At 36.0% G+C, this 26162-nt stretch overlaps 2 protein-coding genes across 5 annotated transcripts in view; one reads left to right on the plus strand and one right to left on the minus strand.

The window, feature by feature from the left end:
• LOC148960498 (uncharacterized) overlaps nucleotides 1–26162 on the plus strand; it is a 35467-nt gene that overhangs the window by 3469 nt on the left and 5836 nt on the right. For 2 of the 3 annotated variants that reach the window (XM_089113324.1, XM_089113328.1), the window contains exons 5-15: nucleotides 1127–1221; nucleotides 2264–2368; nucleotides 3119–3219; nucleotides 3862–3920; nucleotides 5712–5794; nucleotides 7074–7197; nucleotides 8871–8929; nucleotides 9775–9888; nucleotides 10934–11002; nucleotides 12189–12254; nucleotides 16301–16355. In XM_089113324.1, coding sequence (XP_088969450.1) covers nucleotides 1127–1221; nucleotides 2264–2368; nucleotides 3119–3219; nucleotides 3862–3920; nucleotides 5712–5794; nucleotides 7074–7197; nucleotides 8871–8929; nucleotides 9775–9888; nucleotides 10934–11002; nucleotides 12189–12254; nucleotides 16301–16354 — 929 coding nt within the window. In that variant the 3' untranslated portion in view covers nucleotide 16355. Of the gene's footprint in view, nucleotides 1–1126; nucleotides 1222–2263; nucleotides 2369–3118; nucleotides 3220–3861; nucleotides 3921–5711; nucleotides 5795–7073; nucleotides 7198–8870; nucleotides 8930–9774; nucleotides 9889–10933; nucleotides 11003–12188; nucleotides 12255–16300; nucleotides 22440–26162 lie in introns of those variants that run through there. The other variant, XM_089113320.1, reaches the window with a different exon arrangement.
• LOC135692871 (dynein light chain roadblock-type 1-like) lies at nucleotides 16937–21694 on the minus strand. Of its 2 annotated transcripts, none has more exons than XM_089113359.1 (3): nucleotides 20928–21025; nucleotides 17796–17905; nucleotides 16937–17421 (listed from the first exon to the last, which is right to left on the minus strand). In XM_089113359.1, the coding sequence occupies exons 2-3, from the start codon at nucleotides 17881–17883 to the stop codon at nucleotides 17198–17200; spliced, it is 312 nt and encodes a 103-aa protein (XP_088969485.1). In that variant the 5' UTR covers nucleotides 17884–17905; nucleotides 20928–21025; the 3' UTR covers nucleotides 16937–17197. The 2 variants fall into 2 exon arrangements, with proteins under 2 accessions (XP_088969485.1, XP_088969477.1); XM_089113351.1 differs by lacking the exon at nucleotides 20928–21025 and adding an exon at nucleotides 21313–21694 and having other exon boundaries at nucleotides 16944–17421.

Genomic DNA, 26162 nt, shown 5'->3' on the forward strand with positions numbered 1-26162 from the left:
ACAATTAAGCCAAACAGAAACTTTTACCCATGCACTCCTTTTTTGCAATTGTTGTAATGGTCAGAGTGACAAGGACTCCTCTATTTTTGTCCCTTTTTTCTACTACCGAAAGAACGAAAGAAACTTACATTTGTTCGAAATAGGATCTTAGAGAAATAACAACATAATTACCTAAAGCTTTCCCGAAATTACACAAGAAACAGAATCCAAATAACAGCTTTCAAATTTTGTTTTTTTTCATTTCTCGTATTGGCCCTGGCAAAAGTGTGGGTAACCCAAAAACATATCTGTAATTGCATGAAATTTCTTAAGCCTTGGCCAAACGTTGCGACGTTTGGTGCAAATTTTGTTGCACGGATTTACTCGCCGAATTTTGATGGTTGACTAAGCGATGAAGCATTTTGTGCAACATTTGTATGGGTATTTGAAAGCAAACTGGGGTCGAATACACGAATCGAAAGTTGGCACGCAACTAGCACTTTGGGCATGCCATGCGTGGATGCAATAAATGTTGCACGACACGGCCAAACGGTGGAACATTTGTTGCACGGTGCAGCAATTCTTTCAATTTTCAAACTTTGTGCACTAAATGTTAGACGGTGCAACATTGGTGGCAAAACGATTCAACATTACATTTGCACCAAAACCTCCATCGTTTGGCCGGGGCTTTACCTTTGAAACAAAGAAGTTTTTATGTATGTTTAAAATATGTGTTCTTTTTCGTGCTGTCTCAAAGTCCTAATGAGCCCAGAATTTATTCAGCTAAATTTTCAGTATCTAGAGAATTGCTCAGTTATAATCTAGATATTAATTCGGTCTTCAATGAAACTCTCTCCATGTTTGTAGAAAGTAGATGGCCTTGAAGCATCTCCTGCTAGATTCTTTCATTTTGACAATAATCTATCTCGTTCAGAGACAATCAATTTAACAATTCCCTGAATGTTTTATGCATTTACGGCTCCAGAAAATACAATTGTTGATTTAAGCTATAATGATTTATATTATTTTTAATATATCATTTATTCTCAATTCTTTGCCTAGGTTTATATCTATTTCGTGATTGTTGATATTTTTATTCAAAACTATGTTTATAAGTACAATATTATTATCCCTTCTGTCTTTCAAGTTGTCAATGCAAATAATTGTGCATCAAATTGTCTATGGAAAACAGCTGCAATTGAACAAGGTCTCAATGCTGTTATAGAAAAGAAGAACGATAAAGTAAGTTTATTTGACATTGCTTTGACATTGCTTTGACATTTGCTGGGCAATCCCGCCATCCATTGTCATGGAAAATAATATGTAATGTTTGCTGCTTCCTGCCATAATGTGATCCGATGGAGCTACAAGCGAACCCAGAATGTGTCAAACGTGCATTGATGGCATGTTTTAGATGATGGGATAAACAAACTTATCTTTTTATTTAGATTTTTGAAAAATTTTGGTAGATGGGTTCAAGAGATCCAATTGAGTGATAACTGGAATTGTTTGCTAACGCGTTAGGCCCATTGTGTCTAAGGGGCCCTCTAGAATGTATGTTTGCCTAGAGGGATAAAGGAGGGGCTCCACAAAGGGGGAAAAGGGGAGGAGGTAGTTGTCCGCAAAGAGCCTGTACAAATGGGGGGTTATAAAATTAGGGCTTTTGATTGTGCTTATGATAGTACCATTACTTCGATCAGAATCTTGTAATGAACATTTTTCTTACCTTGACTAAAGATAAGCTTTCTCTGGCCTGCGGGAGATAACTAATATGGGGGCCGGATGATATCGCTAGAATTTCTGGTAGCAGGTGACATAAGATGCAAGGGCCTATTTTTGTAAAATTTGAAACATATTTGGGAAAATTTCGAAATCCAAACAGACTCTCTCTTGGGCTCTTCAAATTTGAAAAATTGATGGACGGTTATTTAGCAAAATAAGTGGCCAGTCAAAATTCATTCCGCCTTTTTTGTTCACATTTTGGTCGTTATTCGAAGTCTGAAAAGGTGTCAGACAAAAAAATTGCTTTTGCTTTGCAGCCTGATTTTGTTTCTTATATGATCTGGAAATGGTAAATTATTCATTGCTTTAATTTTATGTTGAAGTTAGGTTCCATAACTTTTGCCAATTCATTCCCTGTCTTGTAAAATAAAATTTTAGTGTAAAACCTATTTATTTTGATTTTAATTAAGTATATGTTAACATTACCTATAGGTTTTAAGATTGCTTATCTAATTATAAAATTGACTGCTAAATATGTTCAAGAGTCGATGTTTCATTACAGGTATGGTTGTTTACAGTAACAAATTCAAGCCAAGCTTATGAATCACAGATTTCTTGCATTTCTGTGAATATGCTGTCAAGAAACAGTCAAAATATAGATAAAATGGTGAATTTGGTGTTTATTCTTCTTGCGTTCAAAATAGTAGTATATAGGCCTATCAAAATCTTTGATTCTACAAAGTCGATCAAAATGGCGTATGCATATTATAATTGTTTAGCCACTGCTCCCGAGACATTCCTCCAAGCTAAAAGAAGTAGAATGTTGTTTTGTTCTATTTTTCGAAAATTTCCTACAAGGATTTGAAATCTGACGAATTTTGGAAATTTATAACGGGTATCTCTTTGTTAAGTCAAGGCTATTGGTAGAACTCTCTCCATCAAAATTTCCTTATGTTTCTATTTTCTCAGAATGTCTCGGAAAATTATCGTTTCTAGCCTTACCTTAAATTCAGTAAAATTCTTCATTTTGTCATAAGCATCTTGAAACCAGTTTAACTTTACTAAATAAATGAGAACTAGGCGATCTTTTTTAAACAAAACTCACTTTATTTCTGCAACTTCTGAAAATTACCAGTCTACTTTCAATCATGCTAACGTCTTCTTTTTCTCATTTTGGCCCTGAATTAGACTTAGCTCGACAAAGTGCTGAGTCCTCTTTTACTATTTATGGAAATTTTTAGCAATGATGGTTTATCGGAATATTGATTCTGCATTTCTCCGTGATTTTTTACAAATTAAATGATTATTTCTGAGGATGTTCTTCATAGTTAGGACTTAATACTCAATCTAAGATGCTCAAGAGATATCATTGAGCCCTTAGTATTTTTATCATTTTTTGTAAAAAAATTTTTTGCAGACATTATGCAGTTGTGGGCCATGCTCAGTTAACCTTCACAAAAAGGTAGAAGAGAACCTCGCAATTGAACCAGAAGTTCTCAGTTTCAAGGATTATGTAAGGTAAAGTTAAAACTTTATTTCAAAGTGCAACGTCCAAGATGGACATCCCTTCGCAGTTCACGGAGGGCATGCTTTCATTAATCGATCTAATTACTTTTATGTCTTCGAATATTTGCCACAATCTTTAAATGCTTTGGGAAAAGATAAAAATGACTTTGGGAAAGTGCTGAAGAATTGTGGCAAAATTATTATGTACTAACGTTCCTTGATGGAACATTCTCTACCATTGCCATTCATTCCGTGTTTGGACTTGATGCCTAATCTTGTTCATGTCTTGAGGAGTTGCAACCTTGCCGCCACGATATTGACATGATAATATCCTAGATTTTCTTACCGGTCATTAAAAACCTCCAATTTTATCCTTCAAAGGTTTCGTTTCCTTTCATTTTATCAGATGAAAATCCCTTTTATCTTGGGTGTTTATAAAATAACTTCTTTCCTGAAAAACCAGTTAAATTGATATTCAAATTTATTCTGTGGCTGTCTTTTACGTGTTTTTGTTTCCATATTTGCTTATCTTCAATTTAATCTAAGGACTTCAGTAACATTTCGAGTACGAGGCACTATGCAAGCTGAATCCGGCCAAAAGACTTTAAATGTTCACAAAATCAATGTATGAGTCTTTGATTGATCTAATTTTAGGTTAAAGTCAAAGGAAATTAGAAACTCCTATATTAGCAGATATGGTCCTGAAGTTGAAGGTAATATTTCTTCAAGATAGTTTGTAATATTTTGATGTGCTAGTTATTGATAACTATCAAAATTATTGTTCAGTTCTTCTTCAAATTAAAGACAAACAACCATTTAACTCTGCACCAGCAGTTGCCTGCTGATCGCATTTAGCGTGAAACTCAAATCACCAACTTATGACCGTCCTGTTCTATACACCATATAGCGTGTACAGCTTTGTCTTTATGACATCGCGTACTTTATTACAGACCGGTAAGCAGTTATATTTATTAACTCTGCTCTCATATGTCACAGTGGATGCAAGAAGAGGCTTGCTTTTTATGGCTGTGTATCTATAAAGAGACAGTGCCTGTTGAGCCTAGGTCATTAGCAGCAGAACAAAACCATAGCTTAGTGTGAATATAAATACAAAACTAAGATGATTGTATTTAAAATTTTGATGGATTAATAGATTATAAATGAATGAACAAATTCGACCTACGGCCTCATTTTGAAAAATTCTTACAAAATTTTTGACCTCAGGTTCGGATTGAGAGGAATGGTCTAGTCTTTTCGGAAGTTGTCATCCTGGTATTGCTCACGATATTGATTTTATGACGATATATAGATAAAAAATTTATAAGGGATTTGACTGTAATTGGCGACTGGGGGGGTAAAGTGCCACCCGGAATGACTTTTTGCGGTCAAATCCCTTACAAATTTTCACACTTCATTTCTCCGCAAAATCTAAAATACAAACGCAAACAATATCAAAAATTGTACCCAGCCTAAAATTCGTATACACTCATATTTTTTATAAAAATCTGGCTATAAGAAACGAGTACTGGATAGTCAGAAAAAATTAAGAAACTTCAGTACTCGAAGCAAAAAAATTAAGAAACTATTAAATCATGAGAAAATCGAGAACAACGAAATTTTGTAAAATCCAAGAACAAGATTGCCCTGATGGCCTAGAAATTAAGACACAAGGGATAAAAACATACTTCCCACGTCTAAATACAGCGTCAAAACGGAAGCGAATCTCGTGACATGAAAAAAAGGCACGAACATTTCATAACATCATTCATGACATCATAATTAAGAAAATTTTAAGAAACAGTGAGTATTGAAATTTCCAGAACATTAAGAAACTAGTATACTCAACATCGACCTTTGTTTTTTTTATAATAAAAAGATGAATGTAATTAATTTTGGAGAAATTTCCAAAACGAGGCCGTAAGTTGAATTGGTGTATAAACGTGAAGTTCAGTGTCAATCATATTGATTTTGGAATACCATCATATTTATCATTGGATATATGCATAGTGATTGGGAGAGAAGCCTTCAAATAGAAATTCAATGTGGCAGGAACAATCGGAACCATATCACATATGACACCAAACTGTTTTTCGTGTGAGGCTTCTCTGAAAAAATTAATGATAACCAAACTGATTATGATGATACTTAGCATTTGTGTCAGAGTGTACTTTACTATCAACATTTTGTATTATGCTTGCATTGCAGTTTAGGGCACACCTTAGCTCGATAAATAAGCATCCCTCATCAAAAGAGGAGCTCGAGGGGCCCCGAAATTCCTGGTAAACATCCTTCGTTTTAGCTATTTTTACCCCAGCTTTCAGCTTGTCCCCTTCCCCTTGAATCTCTCCCGGCTCACATCATTTTTTGCTTAATTTTAGGAAAACTAATCAGTAATTATTGATTATTCTTCATGTAAGCTCCTGGCTACTAGTGTTTTTTTATACTCTGTGTCGTATAGAATTTTCTGTGATAGCAGAGGTAGTAATTCCCCGATTTTTTAATAGGAGGAATGTGGGAAAGCGTCATATCGGATGTTACAGCAGCTTGCATACGGTTCGATCTCCTTTCCTCTCCACTCCAAAGCAAGGTCTGTATTCCCTTGTTCTTTGTTACCTGTTAGGTTAAATCGGAAACATCCATTTACTCAGCACCAATAGATGAGAGGCAGGGGGTTAATTTTTTTATAATAAGAAGTTTGTTATACAATTACAATAATTGAAACTGGCTTTGAAAAAAAACATTTCGCAACATACTACTAAAGATTTTTTTTGTTTGACACTCCTCAGAGTATGAAACGTTAGAATAAGGGTCCGAAAGAACACGATGGTAAATATATACCCAGTTGTGGATCGAAGTTGGAAAAATAAGAAAAACGCAAGCACATGACCGGCATAGTTGTCCAATCAATGCTGCGTGTCTATATAAAAATTACCACTGGAGTCCAAGGGAGAAAACGAACTCCTCCTGTAAACACAATGGCGGCTTTTTCGTTTGAATGTAGATCGATTCCAAAACTGCTAGATGAATTAAAAAAATTACAATATTACAATTCAATTTTTTTACAATTTTGAAGATGGCACGGAACTTCCACATTATTATTAATATTCCACATTATACCGTTTAAACTTTTTATACATTTGTGATTATTATTAGCAAAATATTTTCAACCGGTGGAATATGATGCTAACTTAGATGAAGATAAATTGTCCGCAATTTAATTCTCAATTTACTGCATATTTGATCAGTAGGATTCGCTCGAAAATTCTTAATCTATATTTGTATAAATTATTGATGTTTTTAAAAGATTGTTGAAAGATTAGATCTTCCAAGAATTATCCATCTCTCGGTTGTACTTGGCTTTTAACACTAAATGGAAAAGGAACGTGATTTGGCACTTGAATGTGATATATTTTAACAAGGGTTGCTTGGAATTCGATGTAAGATACAAAAAAACCTTTGAGACAAAATGTCCTTGTGGTTGCTCTTTCGTTTATTGGATAAGGGTCCTTCAATTTTCACGTTTGTCCCATTTATCCATAGCCAGAAAAGATGTCCATCCTTTCTCGGCAGTGCCTATGAGTCAAAATTTTCAATATATCCTTCCAAAAAAGCAATAAAACAAGGCGTGGTTTTTTTGTTGTCACTTTGTTTGCATTGACCTTTTTCATAAAAGTTCTGTCCTCTTTTAATCATTCCTCCATTTACATAAGCCCGGCTTTGAAGAAATTGACCAGACCTGCAAGAACAATTTGCGTTTGATCAAACAACCTTTTCGATTCCTGTCTTTTTTACCATTCACTTAGTTAAAATTTTCTTATTTGATTTGATTTTCTAGCATTTTCTAAAATCATTTGTTTTTTAAACAGGTTTTGTTAAATGTCAATGATTTTGACGGTGAGACGGCCTCTTCCAGACAAAGCATATTTGTTCTGTACAATTACTCGAGATTGGCAACTCTGCTATCCAGATTTGAGGAAGAAGTAAGAAGAGGTATCAGTGCTTCTTTTTAAATGAACGACAATTTTTTCCTTCATTCAATAATTATTCTTTGATGCAATAATGCCTTCAGAGAGTTTGTCCACGAGAAATGCAAATGTTCTGCAGAAAATATATGTCTGTTTTTCAATCTGTCTGTCCCCCTAAGAAATTGTATCATAATTTGCAATATATCTAACTACACAACTGATTCAAGATTATATATTTCTTGCCACTTTTCATAATCCGTCTCGTCCCACACTCTTTATAGAGTTCTAAAGTGTGACGTCATCAAAAACCTTTTTTAGAATTTTTGAATTTTAACCACATAGCGTAAAAGATCACCATGAAAAACTTTCAAATACGCAAAATTGGCCAAATATGTCTAAAATCGGTTGAGATATGGCCATTGAAAGATTTGAAGATTGCTAACGAATCACTGTTATTTTGGCTCTGTTCATAAAGTTATGAACAGAGACCAAAATACAGAGGTTTGATGGAGAGAGAATCAATAAACATGTGGCCATATCTCTGCCATTTCGTAATACACTTGCCTGATTTTGCAAATTTAGAGGTATTTCATGATGCTCTTTCAGGTTATGGGATCCAAATTAAAAAATTCTAAAATAAGATTTTTATGACGTCATCACTTTAGAACTCTATTGTATAACATTTTCGATTGGGAGAAAATGTAAAAAAATCTTAGATTAATCTTAGAGTGGATCGAATAAACCCAAGTGGAGAGCTGGCTTTTGATTGGATCTTGCTTTTCCAATCAGCGGCCGCTAACATTTTTTGGTAAGAGCGGCCTATATATCTGGATTCATAGTAGAACAAGTTCCTATTGAATTAGATCTGTAATCCAAAAATTAGATCTGCAATCCAAAAGTACCGATTAGCATTGCATGAACCACGGGTCCGTATGATCCTTAACTAAAGACCTCTTGTTTTTGTGAATCTAAATCTAGATTAGATGTCTTTCAAACAATCAGCAATTTCAGCGTGAGGGTTTTAGGTTTTATTATGTAGATTTATTATTCACACTACTAAAATAAGTGAGTCACCTGACTTTGATAGTTCATGTAGTTTTCAAGTAATCTTTTCAGTCAAAGGATTTCAAGTAATCATTTTTGAATGCTATCCAGCTGATGGATTTCTTTCAAGCTGCTTTCAGATAATTGATACGGTTTTTACTTTTTCGAATTTTAAGCATCTTAGTCGCTGGATTCTGTTTTCATTTGTTAATTATTCTTTTGAAAGTTTGTACCTTAAGCTTATCGACAAGTAGAGAATCGACCATCCACAAAAGTGGTTTTAGGGACTGCGGGGCCCGGAGTTGAACACATCTGCGAGGCCCTTGCTCCTTACAATTTTCATTTTTTTTAGATGCTTGGCCCCCTTCTGTTTCCCATTAGCATGAGGCCTGGGGCCGTGGCCCCCTAGATCCCCTAAAACCGCCAATTACCATAAACATTGTCGGCAAATAGAAGCTGGAAACATCTCTTGAGGTAATAGCACGTGACAGCTCTGCCTTGTCTTGCCCCTGCCTTCTTCCCTCCGCTCTTTTGCCGTCTTGCCTAATTGCCCTCTATCCTCTTTGTTTCGCCCCCCTTTCACCTTTCATAAAAATATCTTCTTTCAATCTATCACATCAACCATCCTTTATCACATAATTTCGATTTCCCAAGGCACATTTCCTGCGCTACCAAGCATAGATGACGTCGACTTTGCACTTCTCCGCGAAGAGGTAACTGTTGTTGAAATTCTTCTTCATTCGTTGCTTAGGGCATCAGGTTTTGAAGTAAGTGAAGAAATAATGGATCTCGAGAAAATGGTTGGTGGCATCAAGATTGACATTCAAGAAAGATACCTGTCTTCTAATTTTGCTCAATAAATTTAAACGCTGCATTAAAATGACAAAATGATATGACAACGATGTTATAACTGCATTTTTTAAAGGTTCTTTGAAGTATTGAACTACTATTTATGCAATAAATATATATAGTAGTGCAATTCTTGGTAAAGAAATATTGATATGGTACTGCTATATATGGTTTATATTTGATGAAGAAACTTAACTTTGATTTTGCCCATAGATATCTTAAAATATCAATAATTTCATTGCCATGCCCAAAGTGGTCTTGGATTTTCAGTTACTTGGTTTCTTGGTTCTTTTGTACATTGCGTAGGCCAGCAAAATATTGAAAATATCCAGACATGAATTAGTAAGGATATTTGAAACGAAGGTTTTTTACGAGTAAATTGATTTTGTATTAGAGACTTTCAAATAAACTATGATGGGCTTTTTTGGTTATTTCTTTGTTTTGTCAATAATAAATGATTATTAACAATTTAAAAAATGACTACTGATTACGGATACCTACTTTGATGACTATGGTTATGAATAATTGGATCATTTAAGGTTATTCCGAATTAATGATTTATGAATACATAATATTCTGAATTCCAAATTTGATTATCAAAATCGGTTTCGGTTTGTTTGACCAACAAAATCGGTTTGTTTAATCTGAAAATTATACACTTTTCAAATGATTCGAATCTTATGATATCAACAATCTTTAATTTTTTCAGCAAGAGTGGAGAATTTTTGTAAAGTATGTTATGTTTTATCCAATTCTTGTGGATGAGCTAAAGAGATCGTTATCAGAAGTATCAACTTTCCAAATTCGTCCTTCAACAAACAAGGTATGATTCTAAAGACTGCAATTTTTAGATTCCGGTATAGATGACTAATAAAATTTGTAACAGGAGCTCTTCAACAATAAACGGGTGTCATCAGCATCTTACATTCGAGTCCACTATAGATAATTCCTGATAGCTTGGCTGAAATTTCCTTGCACATAAACTTATCTGGAAATGGGGGATGCTCTGTGCCATGCTCCCTCCTTTGTTCTCTGTCCTGGGAAAATAACTTTTGTGTTACGCTTTTCAATGTTTGGTTTGTTACTTATTCATGTTTCATGAAAGTGCCTGTTGGTTTTTTTGGTTTGTTTGAAAATAGATTCTAAGTTATAGCAAAAATTGCATAATTATGCATGAATTATTTAGAGGAATGAGGGATTGAAAGAGAGAACATGGTAGTTTGAGAACTATTTTTTGTATTTGGAATTGCTTAACAGGAAACATCTGTTTAGGAGAACCTAAGCACTTCACAAATTTTGTCGCTTTTTCGCGGAGGTAACAGTTAACTCATGACCATCATTGGTTTATTTATGTTCTACACGTGGACTTCCCATTGAAGCATTCAATTCTCGCTCTTGATTTTGTTCGTTCTCTCCAAACAACGTTATTCTGCAACAGTTCTCATTTATTTCGTTGATTCAATTCCTTTTAAAGAATTTAAACTGGGTAAAGTTTACCATCAAGTACAGAATTTGTTTTTTAAAATAGCCCTATATAAAAGAGAAATAAACTATAAATTATTCTACAATGTAAAAATAACAAGCTTAGAGCAGTTTGAGTGGTAGAACAATCAAATAGATTTCGTCCATTTTCTGGAGTTTTCAAGACAAGATTTAAAGTGTTTTTGTGTTTCTGTAAATGTCTTTTCAATTTGCATCTTAGCCATTCCATAATTTTGCCCCGGCTAAAAGAACGCCGCATTTTTTGTAGAAGCCAAACACATAAATGGGTTTTGGTGTTCTGAAACCAAACCGTTTGGCTCATGAGTTGACTTTTGCCATAAAGACACTTCCCAAATATTTTTTATCTCATTTTCAATTTTTGGCAGATATGTGGTTTTTTGTCAAATCTATCGCGTGATCTCAGCTCATATTATCACCAGACGAAAGTGCTATTGGTGAGTTGGTTTTGTATGATGATCAAGATTCCTTCCATTAGATTATTGTATATCTATGAACATTAACCTCAATTATATGTATATAACGATTTTCTTTCCATCCTTGATTCGCTGAAAAAGCAAAGAACTTGATAGCTTAGATCTGTCAATTCTTTAGCTAGTGGAGAGGCTCGTCAACAATTGCAAACTTATAATAGAATTTGGCAAATCTTATCTTATCTTAGCGGTATACATCAAGTGGTATTTGATTTTTGAAGCTGTTTTCAAAACCATTTTTCATGTAAAAATTCTATTGACGGCAAAGATTCCTCGGGTATTCATTTTAGCAATATATTTTGATGTATTGAGAAAACGTGTATGATTACAAGGAACTTTTCTTTCTTTTCTTCTTCAAAAGCTGCTTCTAAAAAAACGAATTGTAGACAAAATTCAATGAATCGGCAATTTGAAAGAGTTACTGAAAGCAGTTTTGTATCAGTGGATATTAAAGAAAACCATATTGATAGCAGAAAAATTAGATGTTGGAAAATACATGCATGTTGCCAAGCTTTTTGTCTAAATGTTTTGCCTTGGGGTGTAATCTAGCTGTCTTGACAGCTGTAATCTAGAGAGTCGTTATACTAACAATCAAACCAGGACAATGGATAAAAACATGGTTTAGATGATAACACCCAATGGTTCTATTCACTTCACCTTCAACCTATAAACTTTTCGACCACATTGGTGATACAAACAACATATTTCCTCTCTCCTCTTTCTAGAAGTAGTTTCATTTTATTCTTTTCCGTTCATTGTGCATCTTCTAATTGTAGTTAATTTAGTTTTATATGTTGATCGTAAATTGCCACAGGGTTGCTATGTATTTGTGTATGTTTTGTGAAGATTTTACGAGAAAATATACATATAAAAGCCTTCAACCTATTCCAATGATAGGTGAGGGGAGGATTTGACCTAGAAAACTGACGGAAGTTTTTCAAAACCTTGGCAGTGATTGCAGCATATTTGATATGTCAACAAAGATCTTTTGAGAACTGAAAATAAGATCTGTTTTGTTTGTCGATAAAGCTGTCCGTTGTAAGTGGATGCAAGAAATTTGTTAACATACTTGAATTCTTCTACTGAAACATTAATATTTCATTCTGTATCTTACTGCATTAATAATTCATGACTTCAACTGTTTTATTAGGAACCAAGAACACACTTGCTGCCATTGATGTATGCTAGAGTATACTTTATCAAGGCAGTGGAAAAGGTTGGTAATTAGATTTCTTGCTAAACCCTTTCAATTCTTTGTGAGGTTCATAGCTTCTTTATCAACGTAAATGGAACTTTCTTGATATTATGTTGGTTCTTATGTTTTTCTTCTTCTGGGGGTCATTTTTAGATCTGATTCAACGTGTAGAAACACGGAGCCAGTAAGAGATGATCTTGTTGTGTGATCATTGCGTCTTTATGAATTTACTGACTTAGTACAAAGCAGGGCATATACACATAAAACAATTGGATGCTATGAATAAGCGTTTGATTACGTTAATAATAGGGTTTCAGATGGACACTAGTCACTAAAAACGCTCTTTGACTAAGTGTCTCCGCAAATGTTACTAGTAACCAGGGCAGCCATTCTTAAACTCCGGCCCGCCACAAAATTTACCTCTTTACTTTTTTTAAGAAGCCGTAAAATTTGATCTGAAGCTGGCGGTTTTTGAACTCTTGCCAATTTTCAGGCGAAACTGCTGTTAATAGAGCCCACGTTTGATGGTATCATTGTTTATATAATCGAAATAGGGTTTGAACGTACATCTCCGGCTGTCACATGCCAGGCGAACAGTTAGAAGATGTAGCAGACTTTAATCAAACTGATACTGATAGGAGTGACGACAGGGCGCTGATATCAAAGAAGGGCCAGAAGGTGCTCCTCTACCAGCATCATTTTGTTCTCATTTTGTTTATACATTCTGGGCTAAATCCTGGCTTGTATACAGTGGAACCTCCATCAGCAGACACCTCTATACAACGGACACCTCCAAACAACGGACACCTCCAAACAACAGACAGACATTTGAGTCCCAAAACAAAAGTTATAAAAAGATGACACCTCCATACAGCGGACACCTTTCTACAACGGACAATAACATTGGTCCCACTGGTGTCCGTTATATGGAGGTTCCACTGTACTTTTAAAATTGTTCTTTAAAAAGGATTCAACTAAATTTGTTTTTGAAGCACGTATCTTGTTTATAGTTATAAAAGTATGATAAGGTTAAGTGTGGTCTATGATGAATTGATACCAAACACATTGGCGCCGACTGCCAAACAGGGCGGCTTCAGCGATTTGATGCCAGGTATGAAATTGAAACATGTAGTGTTGAAGTCATCATCCAGCCACAGATACCATTTGATGCCACACAACATGTCGGAAAGCAAGAAAAGAAAAGTTGACCGCGAAAATAGGAAATTTAATGACGCTTGGACTCAAGAATTTGCTTTTTATGAATGTCCATCCTCAAAGCTGCCAAAATGTTTAATTTGCCTAGCAACTGTCCCAGTTTTTAAGAAATGGAACATACAGCGACATCACACCCTAGTACATAGCCATTTCAATGAAAAATTTCCGGACGTTAGAAAAAATGAATTGTCGAGACTCCAAAGATCTGCAACGCGAGGAACCACCTTGACGAGGAACCATCTTTTTTGACGGAGAATCAGAGGCAGATAAAAAAGAAGATGCCCAGCTGTTAATATCTATAAGGCAAGTTTGTTTCCTCTCATTATTTTGTTTGTTGTGTCTTTCTGTGTATACACTCGTTGGTGTTTCACTTTCATTTTTACAAAACTGTCCCAAAGGACATTATATTTTAATGTTTTTTACATAAAGGTGCTGACATGTGAGTCATAACTATAAAACCTATCAGCTTCACAAGGTATACTTTACCTGGCCATGTATAGATAAAATAAATTATGTGTTTTGCAAATATTTCGTAAAAGTTTACATTATAAAATAATATTCAAACTTTTATTGCAATACACTCATTTTTTTTATAAGAAACAAAGGTCGATGTTGAGTACTCCAGTTTCTTAATGTTCTGGAAATTTCAATGCTCATTGTTTCTTAAGAGTTTCCTAATTATGATGTCATGAATGATTTAATGAAATGTTCGTGACATTTTTTATCACGTCAAGAGTTTCGCTTCCGTTCCGATGCTGTATTTAGATGTGGGAAGTATATCTTTATCACTTCTGTCTTAAGTTCTAGGCCAACAGGGCAATCTGGTTCTTGGATTTTACAAAATTTCGTTGTTCTCTGTTTTATCACGATTTAATAGTTTCTTAATTTTTTGCTTCGAGCACTGAAGTTTCTTAATTTTTTCTGACTGTCCAGTACTCGTTTCTTATAGCCAGTTTCTTATAAAAAAATGAGTGTAGTTTGTTACCATGCAAGAGACATTTTTATGATACCGAATTTATTCTATTTTTCATCTATTGTATTAGATATCATTGGAATGAGACATTTCATGAAGACCTGCTTGGTGTGCGAACATTGAAGGGGAAGACAACAGGTGCAGATATTTATGAGGGGGTTCGGTCCATGATGGATGATATCAAACTTGACATGGTTAAAGGCAATCTGTCTCGTTGTGGATTGGTTAACGAGAACAATAGCTGGAACAATAGCCTAAATACGATTCCAGCGCTCCGCCATTTTTTTTACAATGCGATAAATTAAAGGGGGACTGGAAACAATAAAAATATCTTTGTTCTTATAACCAATCAACGTCGTGACAGATTGCCTTTAAGTTGACATCAGTTGCCACAGATAGAGCACCAGCTATGATTGGTCCCAAACAGGGTTTTGTCACAAGAATGATTCTCCACACATTCTAAATTACCAATGCATAATACATCAGAGTGTCCACTGCGCTAAACTTGGTGATCAGTACAAGGAGTGCATGACTACCATTATGAAATTGGTCAACTATTTCCGTGCAGCATTGTCTCTACGCCATCGACAATTGAGAGAATTTTTGCAGGGGCTTAGCCAGGGGAAGGTGCTTGCGAGATTCTGGCAGATGCACACAGAGCTGAAGCAATTTCTTGAGTTAGACCCGTCAACAAAGGCAGCTGAATTCAGTCCGTTCCTTATCAACCCAGAAAAAATGCAAATCGTTGCATTCTTAGTGGATATTACAAAGCATCTGAACCATCTCAATCTCAGTCTACAAGGGAGAAATCATACCATCTGCAACTTGATGTCTGAGATCAACAGCTTCAGAAGTAAAATTGCCATGTACATTGCTGACATCGAAGGACAGATGATATTTTTCCCACCCTCAAAGCCTTTCAGGAATCCCTCTCAGTGGACCCCATTAGCCATCTAGTTTTCCTTAAGCGACTGCAGGAAAATTTTGAGATGAGATTTGGTGATTTTAAACTGAGCAAGGATTTGCTTGCAGGCATTGCCTACCCGTCATCAATTCAAAATCCACTCGTCTTTGCAGACCATGTGCATGGTATTTTCAATAATTTGGATATTGCTACCATTGTAACCCATGTGATCGACATAAAGGAAGACGTTGCTTCAAATTTCAATCCATCTGATCCTGTTTTCTTTTGGGAAAGCCTCGAGAGGTACCCCCAGATAAAAAATGTTGCCATCCGAATTCTGTCTATGTTTGGCAGCACATATTTATGCGAGTTGGGGTTTTCTCGAATGAACTTTATCAAGAATAAAACCCGGAGTCGCCTGACAGATGCACATCTTAATCAATTAATGAGAATAACAATGACAGATATTCAAAAAACTGTCAAACGTTTGTAATATTTAAGAAATGATGAACAGTAGGATCGTCAAACAGAACTTGTTTTTGAAGTGTTTTCTAAACCGTCTAAACGTGCCTAAAAGCGGTTAAATATCAGAACATCATTGGAACCTTGAGTCCCGAGTCCAGTTATGTTTTCAACATTCTGATAGTCAAAAACTGAGAGAGAACATTTAAATCAAGGCAGGTTCTTAGTACGGTAGCTGAAACTCTGCTGCTTTTAGTAACATTTCTCCCGATCATTTGTCATGTCACCGCAAAGTTTTAGGGAACCCTGCAGAAACACAAGTATAACAACAGACAGCGGGGAACCTTTAAATTTACACAATCGCCCTTCTTTAAAAATTTAATTCTTAAACTTTTTTCTGCTTTTCCCTTTATTTTTCGGTTAAATGAAAGTAGAAAAGTGAACTTTCGCCCCTTGATGCTAATTAACGGTCCGTGTTTTATATTACTTGTATGACTTCTTGATTTATTCCAGGTAATGCTGAACGCTTTCAAATTAATTGGCATAAACCCACCCTCACAGATGTAAAGTAAGGATTTTTTTATATTTTAATTAAATACTATTGGATGCAAACTGGAGACAACTTTTGTATTCGATTAACGAGAAACGCAAATTGTTGATGAAGGGGTTGCCTTCCGTTACGAATAATTTTTGGAACAAATAAAGATTTTTAAATTTATGTAAATTTGCGAATTTAGTTGTCAACAAAAAGCATAACAGGTGTCAGGATTGAGGCCTGGCTTTTGTTATAAAAAGGTCCTAAATAACAAGGACAAAAGGAACGGAACCTTTTTATTGGGTTACCGCTAGCTGTAAGAAACTTTTGCTTTGATGGGGTTACCCTACCCTTCTCCGCGAATTGTTTGATGGGGTTACCCTACCCTTCTCCGCGAATTGTTTGATGGGGTTACCCTACCCCCTCTTTTTTCACTGGATTAAGGATAAAGCATGTTTCTGTTTTACCATGGTGACATAATCTTATGAAATGACGGATATTTTGCGATAGGTTTCTTCTTGCTTATCACAGAATTAAGATCCTTTCATTGCTTCCAAAACAAAGAATTACAGCGAAATGAAATGGAAGATTCACAAATGAATTTTTTATGTTCAAATTTTTAGTTTACAGTTCCTAATTAACATCGTCATAAACGAATTTAAAACACTGTCAAATAAATGCAGATGACTTGAAATCAAGCATCTGGTATTCATAGGTGATTAAAATCATCGAAGTAAAATCTCTGTATAATGTATATCATACAGAACTATCATACAGAACGTGTTTTGGTTAATGTTACCCTCTATCGATTTTAAGAAGTCTATGTACAATTCATCGGTCCTCCACTTGATACCTGCACCTCGTTTTCACGAAAATCAATCCTCGTTCTGGACAACTATCAGATAGCTTACTTTGTCTTTTGATTGGACCTCTGGAGCAATCATGATCTCTGATCGCCGCGTCTTGATTCTAAGAAACTGAAGGTCATTCATGGGATCAACGTCACGCACAAGACCTCTTGCGAGCTTTGCCATCGTTTTTGACAGGGCGATGTACTGTTGGGTTGTTCCGTTGTCCATACTGGATCGAACTGGTACACCTACGGTCAAAAAACTACATCACTGGGATGTGACTGATAATTGTACCTATGTATTGGTTTTAACTAGACAGGATAATTTTCAGTGTGCGATGCAAACCCTGCTAATGTCTTAGATTCCAGTCTCGAGTACTCTATTTTGTGTCTGTAAGTACAGGGTATCTCCTAGTAATGAATGCGTCCTTGAAGCGGACAATAATTCTAGTTCCACGGGAAAGTTTACTGTATAATTACGGAGATATGATTTTGGTTGCTTCTAGGAAAACCTGAATCTTGAAGATTGAACATTAGATTGAGCAAATCCTTATTTTGATTGTACGTTAGATTGAATAATACCTTAATGTGTTCGTTAGCGTATAAAGCTTATGCAAGCATACCTTCTGGGTTAACGACGATTAATCCAGTCACGCCTTTTTGATTTTGGATTCGGTCTAAGATCTCTTCGGATTCACTTCTCTGTGACATTTTTGGGCTTTCTCGATTCACACTGAAATTGAAAATGTTTCGTCAGATTTGGTTTTTTGGAAAATCGTGAATAGCACAGGGTGAACATCTGGCCCATCTTCATAGGCCGTTCTTATGGGGTAATTTTTACCCTTGGTCGTTTCTTCTTTTCGCATAGGGGTTGAAAAGAATTGAGTGTTAAGGGTGACTATTTAAGTGCTTCTTGCAGGAAAATTTTTAGTTCCTCAATAGCCTTTTCCCAATTTCTATCTATTCTATTAAAAGCAGGTGCCCGCAAAAGCCGCATGCTTTGAATGGGGTGTAGCCTGGTCCAAGCCAATCAACAAATAAGGTGGTAGGTCTGAGCCACAGATAGACTCGTGTCAGCATTTGATCAGTGATTTGAACAATCGCGCATACAACTGCAATCTTAACTGCCTTGGTCTTAATGAAACATGCCGAAAAAAAAATGTCTTTTATTGCTGCAGCATCCAGAGTTAGATTAAGGTCATCAATTTGCAGACGTTATGATAAGGGAATACAACTTCTGTGTACCCAGGGATGCCATCCAAGAAAGTTAGGAGGGGCTGTGCGGTAAGCAACGTCAAGAAGACACACCCATGACCACACTAAATATACTTGCATTTTGTCAAAGATTCTATGTTGTCTATTGTGTGCACGAAATCATTCTAATTATCCAACAACTGAAAAAGACTGATGGTTAATCGCTCATTCGAGGAATATCTATAGCAAAATAAAGGGTTGCTAGTTCAGAAATCGTCCAACAAAACAGGTGCTAATTGTTAGAATGGTGCTGAGCCCCCCGAAATCTTTATGGATTTTAACAATGGGATTGAGCCCCCCAACTCTCATCTAAGGCAACTCTGTGTGTACCCCGTCTGCAATGCGCTTTGGTGAACTAATACCAACTTTTTATTCTGTTTTTTTTCATCTATTTATCGAGAAACATTTTGATATTATTTTCAGTGAAAATTTTATTTATGGTTAGAGTGCTACATGCTAAAGAAAGATTTATAACTGAGGAGTACCAAAATGGAGCAAATATATATTCATATAAATTTATAATTTAGTACTTGACTTTAGATGTTACTTGATACCTCGTCAGCTTGGATTAAGTTTGGTTTTTCATTTTGACATGGTGCCACAGGTAAATATGCTATCATTGACCGAAAAAGGGGACAGTGTTTTCTACTGCTAAGACTCTAAGTACCAATGCCACAGTAGAAAAGATAGTCGGACCGACCCACTCTTTCACTGAGGCTCTGGCACCCAGGGTATAACTCTGCCAACTTTTGGTAATGATAAAAGTTCTGGAAAATTAACAGCATTAGGAGTTTTGTATATATGATTTTAGTATTTTTTGGTGCTATAGCGTTTGATCAAAATTATGGCCTTAACAAGTATTGTGTTGTATTGTGTTGTATTGTATTGTTTTGTATTGTATTGTATTGTATTGTATTGTATTGTATTGTATTGTATTGTATTGTATTGTATGTTATTTATTTTATTGTATTGTAGATTATTTAATGTTAGTTTTTACAATTGTGAATATACAATTCAAGGATTGCAAAAAACAGTACATTTACTGCAAAATGAACCAAGTTTTGATCAAATTCTTGAAGTGTCTAGTATTTTGTGTTGTCTTTATTGATTCCGGGAGTGAATTCCAGATTTTAGGCCCTCGAAAATTTAATGATCTGATACCATTAATGGTAGTGCTGGCCTTTGGAATGTCAAGGAGGCTCTTGAGTCGAAGGTATGACCTGTTGTTTTGGGTACAAAATAGTCTTTCACGAAAACAGGATTAAGGTTGTTAAGTGTTTTATAAACTTCAAGCGCTAAAATTCTAACTGATTGGACATGATTTCTTTTGAGATAGCAAGTAAATCTTTGTACGTAGATGAATAGTCCGAATAGGCTAGTCTTAATCCCCTCTCGTTAATTTTCTCTAGCTTATCCTGACTTCCTTTACCACACAGCATCCATATCAATGGACAATAATTGAAGTGACATAGTATAAACGAATTCATAATTATCTTTTTTTCTCCTTCGCCCATAAATCTTGCCAATCTTTTTAAAGAATTTAACTGCTTAGCTGCTTTTTACAGATCTTATCGATATGAACATCAAACTTTAAATTTTCATCGATCTGAACACCAAGTAACGTTTTTTTCTATTTTAATTGCAAATTTTTGGTCAATTTCAAACTCATTTATGCATTCATCTTTGCTGTCGATTTTGATAGCTTGAAATTTAGAAGGATTTGCAATCATTTCATTAGATTTAAACCAATGAAGTAGAGAAAGATTACGATTATAAGAGGAGTATTGTTTTCAGAGGGAGAACTTTTAAATATTAATTACTGTTGAAATTTTTTAATTCTCTTTGATTGTTTCAACATTAAGCAAGAGCTTTATAATGAGTTTTATGTTTTGCATAAAATTTTCAGTGACATCAATCATTGATAAATATGTTAACGAGTTTTTGACTGGCAATCATCAAAGAGCTTGAAAAAATATAATGTTGTCAAAATACGTTGCTTATCATAAATGTAAGAATAATTGAAACACTGTATTTTAAAATAATAAGATTGAAAAATTGTGGGAACAATACAGCTACCTGTGAATTGTTTATTTTATTCTATTTGTATAAATTTTATGTCGGATTTAATTTCCTTACTGGCTCTTGGTGTTTCGTTGGCAAAAGGTTGTGGCGAAGGTTCTGATGGTGACGTCACAAGATGCCGGATGGTGGGGTGGGTTGAGTTGAGTTGGGTTGGGGTTGGGGTGGGGTGGTCAGGTTTATCAGAAAAGAATATGATCTGCAGTATTTAATGAGCGTGTAGTTTTTTCATCACAACAGTATGTAATGTAGACATATGCAAACTGCAAGGCTGGAAGAACGAGTGTAAATAAAGCTACTACAGTTACCTAAGAACGCACAGTCATATATTTAGAACATATAAAGTAGAATTAACAAAACATACAATGCAGAGGAATGCCCCTACAGCGCCAAAGAATAATCATCGCACCCCTTCTACTAACCTTCTTGACTTCAGCTGATTTTCTTCAAAAACCTACAATTTCTAAGTTGCTAAGTAATTCTACCACCCTTCAACGCTGAATCGTTGATTGAGGGAATCACCCCGTTACCATAGTTGTCCTGCTTGCAAACAAGAGAAAGTCTCAGTCTTGGGTGAAACACATGCTACAATCTTACAAAATCAGGGGGAAATTTTAGAAAATTTCAAAGATTCTGGTATTTTCCACTATTGATGGTTCTATGTCGTTACCGTCAACTGTCATCTCCGTTTTAACGATGCAGTTTTCAGGACTTGTGAATTTAAAACCGAATAACGCCGTCAAAAAGTTAAAGAACCTAACTGAGCTCAGAGCTGTTTGATATCCTTCTATAAAGGTAAAGACTCACCTCTTCAGGGTTCTTGCAACTAAGGAAGTGCAGAATATGTTGTTGCTTGTGAATCGCACTAATGCAGTTTATCGTAATTTTCAATGCACTTTCTGCGTCAACCAGTTGATGCTGGTGCAATTTAAAGCAAGTAGCAATTGTGGCTTTATTAAACACGATGTTCTCGTGGATTAGATTGCAATTGTTTTCAGCTTCGGCTTAAACCCAAGTAATCTTTACTCTTTCAATTGTAGTTTTTTCTTTGTTCCTGTTAATCTCTTTCGCGGAAAAGTAATTGAAGACATGATTAAACTTTATCGAGTTACAGTTGTCCACTGAGACACTCCAAACAATAGATATCCGTCTATATGAGTTCCTCATGAGACTTAAATGCTACTTCCTAAAGCACCTTAGCCTGTGGTCCCTGTCTGCTAAAGTGATAGTGCTATTTTAAAGTGTCTATGCAGCGAAATTTTATGTCCTGATTTTTTTTAAGAGTTATGTTTTCCTAACCTTTCCGATACGTTTGACACCAAAATTGTCATAATTTGACCACGAAAGTGTGTTTAATCAGAGTTTGAATTTAGGTGGTACTTGCGAAAATCAAGGCCAGTTTGTGACGTGGAAACTGCGGTTGTACAGAATAGGTTTTAGTGAGGGAGATTGGTGAGGGAAAAATTGTGCAAATTGTGATACAAGCACCAAAATTTCAGAACACACCAAGTTTGATACGCTGAAAAAGATGTGATAAAGACCCAAATCATATCTTGCCCATAAGATCTATTTTTAGACTGGGGTACTCCAGGCAAGACCCCTAATTGTACCTTTGGTCATAAACGGAAAACGCCAGGTCATAGAAAGTTGAAATTCACAATAAAAAGACAGTTTAACAAGACAAAAAGGTATGCTTTAGACCCGATTCATAATTTGCCCCTAAATTCTATTTTTAGACTGGGGTACTCTGGTCCAAACCCATAATTGTACAATTGGCCATAAACAGAGAATTCCAGTTCATAGAAAGTTGAAATTCGCAATATATAGGCAGTTTAACGAGCCGAAAAAGATGTAAAATGAACCCAAATCATATGATGCCCCCTAAATTCTATTTTTAGACTGGGGTACTCTGGTCCAGACCCCTGGCAACAAACGGGGAACGCCAGGTCATAGAAACTTGGAATTCTCGATATAAGGGCAGTTTGACATGCAGAAAAAGATTGGATATCGAACCAAATCATACCTTGCCCCTAAGTTCTATTTTTAGACTGGGCTGCTCTGATTCAGACCCCTGATTATACCATTGGCCATAAACGGAGAACGGAAATTCTCAATATAAAGGCAGTTTGATACGGTGAGAAAGATGTGATATAGTTCCTATTCATATCTTCCACTCGGGGAGCAATTTTCAGTCGGGGTCCATATCCTTTCTTTATAAGCGTATCAAACTGCCCCTTATTGAAAGGTTTCATGCTACCCTACCAAAGTGAGACTGAGATACGATAATACTGTCAATAAAAGTCTACGGCGAAGTACCCCAGTCTAAAAATAGAACAAGGGGACAATTTTCAGCCGAGGTCCATATCCTATCTTTTAAAGCGTATCAAACTGCCCCTTATTGCACAGTTTCATGCTATTCTACCAAAGTGAGACTGAGATACAATGATAAGGCAAAGTACCCCAGTCTAAAAACAAAACAGGGGGGCAATTTTTAGTCGGGATCTTTATCCTTTCACTTTTAGCGTATCAGATTGTCACTTGTTACAAAGTTTCATGTTATTGTACTCACTTACAGCAGAGATATCGCAATATCGCCAGTAGAGTCTTGGGGCAAAGTACCCCAGCTAAAAATAGCTGAAAGGGGCAATTTTCAGTTCGGGTCCATATCCTGTCTTTTCAGCGTATCAAACTTTCTATTATTGCAATAGATTTCTTTTAATATTGAAATGGTAAATTTCGCTGCATAGGCACTTTAAGCGACAATGGTTTGTCGCATCATGGTTAGAAAAAAATTTCCTCACGACTATGGTCGCATAGAGTTCTACTGAAACAGGCAGGCCTTGCCCGAATGATAGAGCGCACGGATCTGACTTATCAAATTCGATCTTCTGGGTCACCCCTAAGACCATGTCTCGTTAGGGCTCCGAAGGATAAAGACACAAAGAGAATTCCTAAGTGAAATCCTATCCGCATCATTAAGAATTGGTCTTCTTATGAGTGAGATCAAGTAGTTTCGTGGATAGGGTGGGGGACTCGAGGTGGGGGGAGCTCGAGGTGGGGGGGGGGGCTCGAGGTGGGGGGATGGGTTGGGCTCAAACCCCTTGTTGCAGTAAATGAAGATTTTTGGGGGCTGCGCCTCCCTTTAACAAGCCAGTATATGTTTGGAAGGGTGAATTCCTTCCTTGGTGTGAGTTAACCCTTTATTATGTTATTGATTTATTCATTCAATTAGCCTCTTAGAATCGATGTGTAGTTTGAATGATTTCATATACACAACAGGGTATCTTTCAAAAATGCAAGTATATAAGGTGTGAGAATGGGTGTGGTTTGCGTGTGGCTTCTACACGTTCCCTACACCACAGTCACCATTCCCAATTTTCTAGGGCGGAGCCCTGAGAACTACTTCGGTTGAGCAAATAGTTTGTCAGTGCTCAGAGTCTATGGTATGTTTCGTGCATATTTATTCCACACATAGCGCACTGTCCCATTGTGGAACGGTCAGTGAGGTTTGTGTCTTACTATAACGTAACAGCTCATTACAGTCTGCCAGGGTCTCTGTAACTTAATATACGTGAGAAAAAACCATTGACTTAGCTTATCTACCGCGAAACTCTACAAGGAATGCCCATTTAGTACTTTATGCTTACAGCTCCCATTCTTGTAGGGGTGTAATATCACCCTTGAAGATGTGGGGACTGCTGATACGAATAACTTTCTTGAATAGCAAAGGGGTGGGTTCATTTAAAGCAAAACACTAGAATGATGATTTTCAGATTCTGCATATCGTTCCAGCTTTAGATATCTACTGCTCAGTTGCGTAGCAAATGACTTTCATAAAATAAATCTTTACACGTGTTTCCTTCAATCTTTAGCATTAGCCCCACACTAGCAATATGTCTGTACTATCGATTGAAAATGTTTCTGCATGATTCTAGTTCAATTTTTGCTAACTTGTTTTACTAACTTTCCAAATGGTGCAGACGTAAAGAATTATGGGTAATCTTTATTTGTAACAAGATAAAGTATTAGCAATAATTTTGATAGATTTAATCTAGTATTTTGAATAAAGATTTGAATTGTAATGAGAAGTAAATGAGAAAGGACCTTGGCAGAGATAACAAGAAGAATCTGAAATTTGCTGAGGCAGTATATTTGGCGATTGGTTTCAATATTTCCCAAAGAAAGCTTTTTCGTACGACATTTAGAGTAGTAGCAGGTCCACATCAGCTTCAGCTGACACGTAGATTCTAACCTGCTTTAACAAATCAGTGGCAACTAGGGCCAGTTGCCCCTGCCTCGACAAGTTGAAGCAAGTCTGGCGCCCCTTTTTTGGAAATTGTGCGCCACTTTTGTAGAATAAGAATCAGGTAGAAAGTTTCTGAGACCGATAGGTTAATTTGCTTCAAGGATTGCCTCAAAGTTAAGTTGTTTATTCTGAAAATGGATCTGAAATTGTGTTTACAGCGTAGTCTCGTCAACAATTCTTGGGAATTTTTCAGCGCCCCCACTACCGACTGCCCCTCCTTCAAATTTGCTCTGGATCCGCCCCTGTAACAAATATATAATGAAATGAAATGAAATAAACAATGAAGGATGCGAAAGGGATCACAGATTACCCTGAGTACCCAAACCGTATAATTTCTTCTAGGCCTACATACCAGCTAATCTTCTGTCTGACCTTTTTAGTACAACAAGACCGTCATATTTACGTATGAGTTTGTTTATGGCATTAGAGAATAACAATGATATTGTATACAATCCGTCACATTAGTTTTGCTCGATTCGGTATTGGCCACAGAAAGTTAATGCACACATATCATTGCATGCAGATGATTTTACATACCCCAATAAGCACTATTGATAGGGTACCAAATTCAAATCCTAAATTACAGCTCAGTGAGGAAATGTATTTCAATGTTATTTTGTAAAAGAAAGATTAAAAAACACTTTATCGAGGAAATTTCATTCAAAAAGCTGGTTTTATCAATTTGATTGATACGCCATCTTTATTGAAACCCTTAGAAGCACCATGCCACACGTGAACAAATTAAAAAGAATGGGTCCCAAGACTAAGCCTTGTAGAGCTCATGCCTTAATGTCAACACATAATCATTAAATCCTCTTGCGCACCAGCATGCTTTGCGGTAGCTGCTTTTAAGATTTAGTATTTGCATGCAGTACGGTTTTGAGAATATAATCGCAAAGCATGCCGGTTGTGCAAGTGACGGTCATGTTGTTCAAAGCAGTTTTATTTTGAAGAACATCATGTAGTTCGTTTATATGATATTCTTTTTCATATTCCCATTCGAAAAACAAGCAAGGTAAAAAGAAACGTTGATATTTAATGCCCTACTTTATTGGATACATTTGTTAGCATAACGTTGCAATGGAAAGTTGTCCACATTCCTCTGCAAAATTTTCACTGCACTACATTTTCTTGGCATCTGTGAGGAGGCATCTCAGGCTTACTCCACGAGCCTCTGTTTCGCTACTGCCTCACTTGACGGACGCTTGCGCCAGTTAAGTGAGGCAGTAGCGAAACAGAGGCTTATGGAGTAAGTCTGAGATGCCTTTGGTTTAATGAAATTGTGTGCATATTCTTGCATTATTGATTACTGAAGTTTATGTTGTTAGTTTTTACTGATAAGCAAGAGAGA

This window comes from Rhopilema esculentum, chromosome 3 (assembly GCF_057945365.1).
Source record: "Rhopilema esculentum isolate cy_ngs chromosome 3, ASM5794536v1, whole genome shotgun sequence".
NCBI classification, from domain to species: domain Eukaryota; kingdom Metazoa; phylum Cnidaria; class Scyphozoa; order Rhizostomeae; family Rhizostomatidae; genus Rhopilema; species Rhopilema esculentum.

Excerpts from the sequence above, each read along its gene's own strand:
- LOC135692871 (XM_089113359.1), bottom strand. The coding sequence starts at position 17,883 with ATGTCACAGAGAAGTGAATCCGAAGAGATCTTAGACCGAATCCAAAAT. Across the intron at positions 17,422-17,795 it reads AATCGTCGTTAACCCAGAAG|GTGTACCAGTTCGATCCAGT; the intron begins GTATGCTTGCAT and ends TTTTGACCGTAG.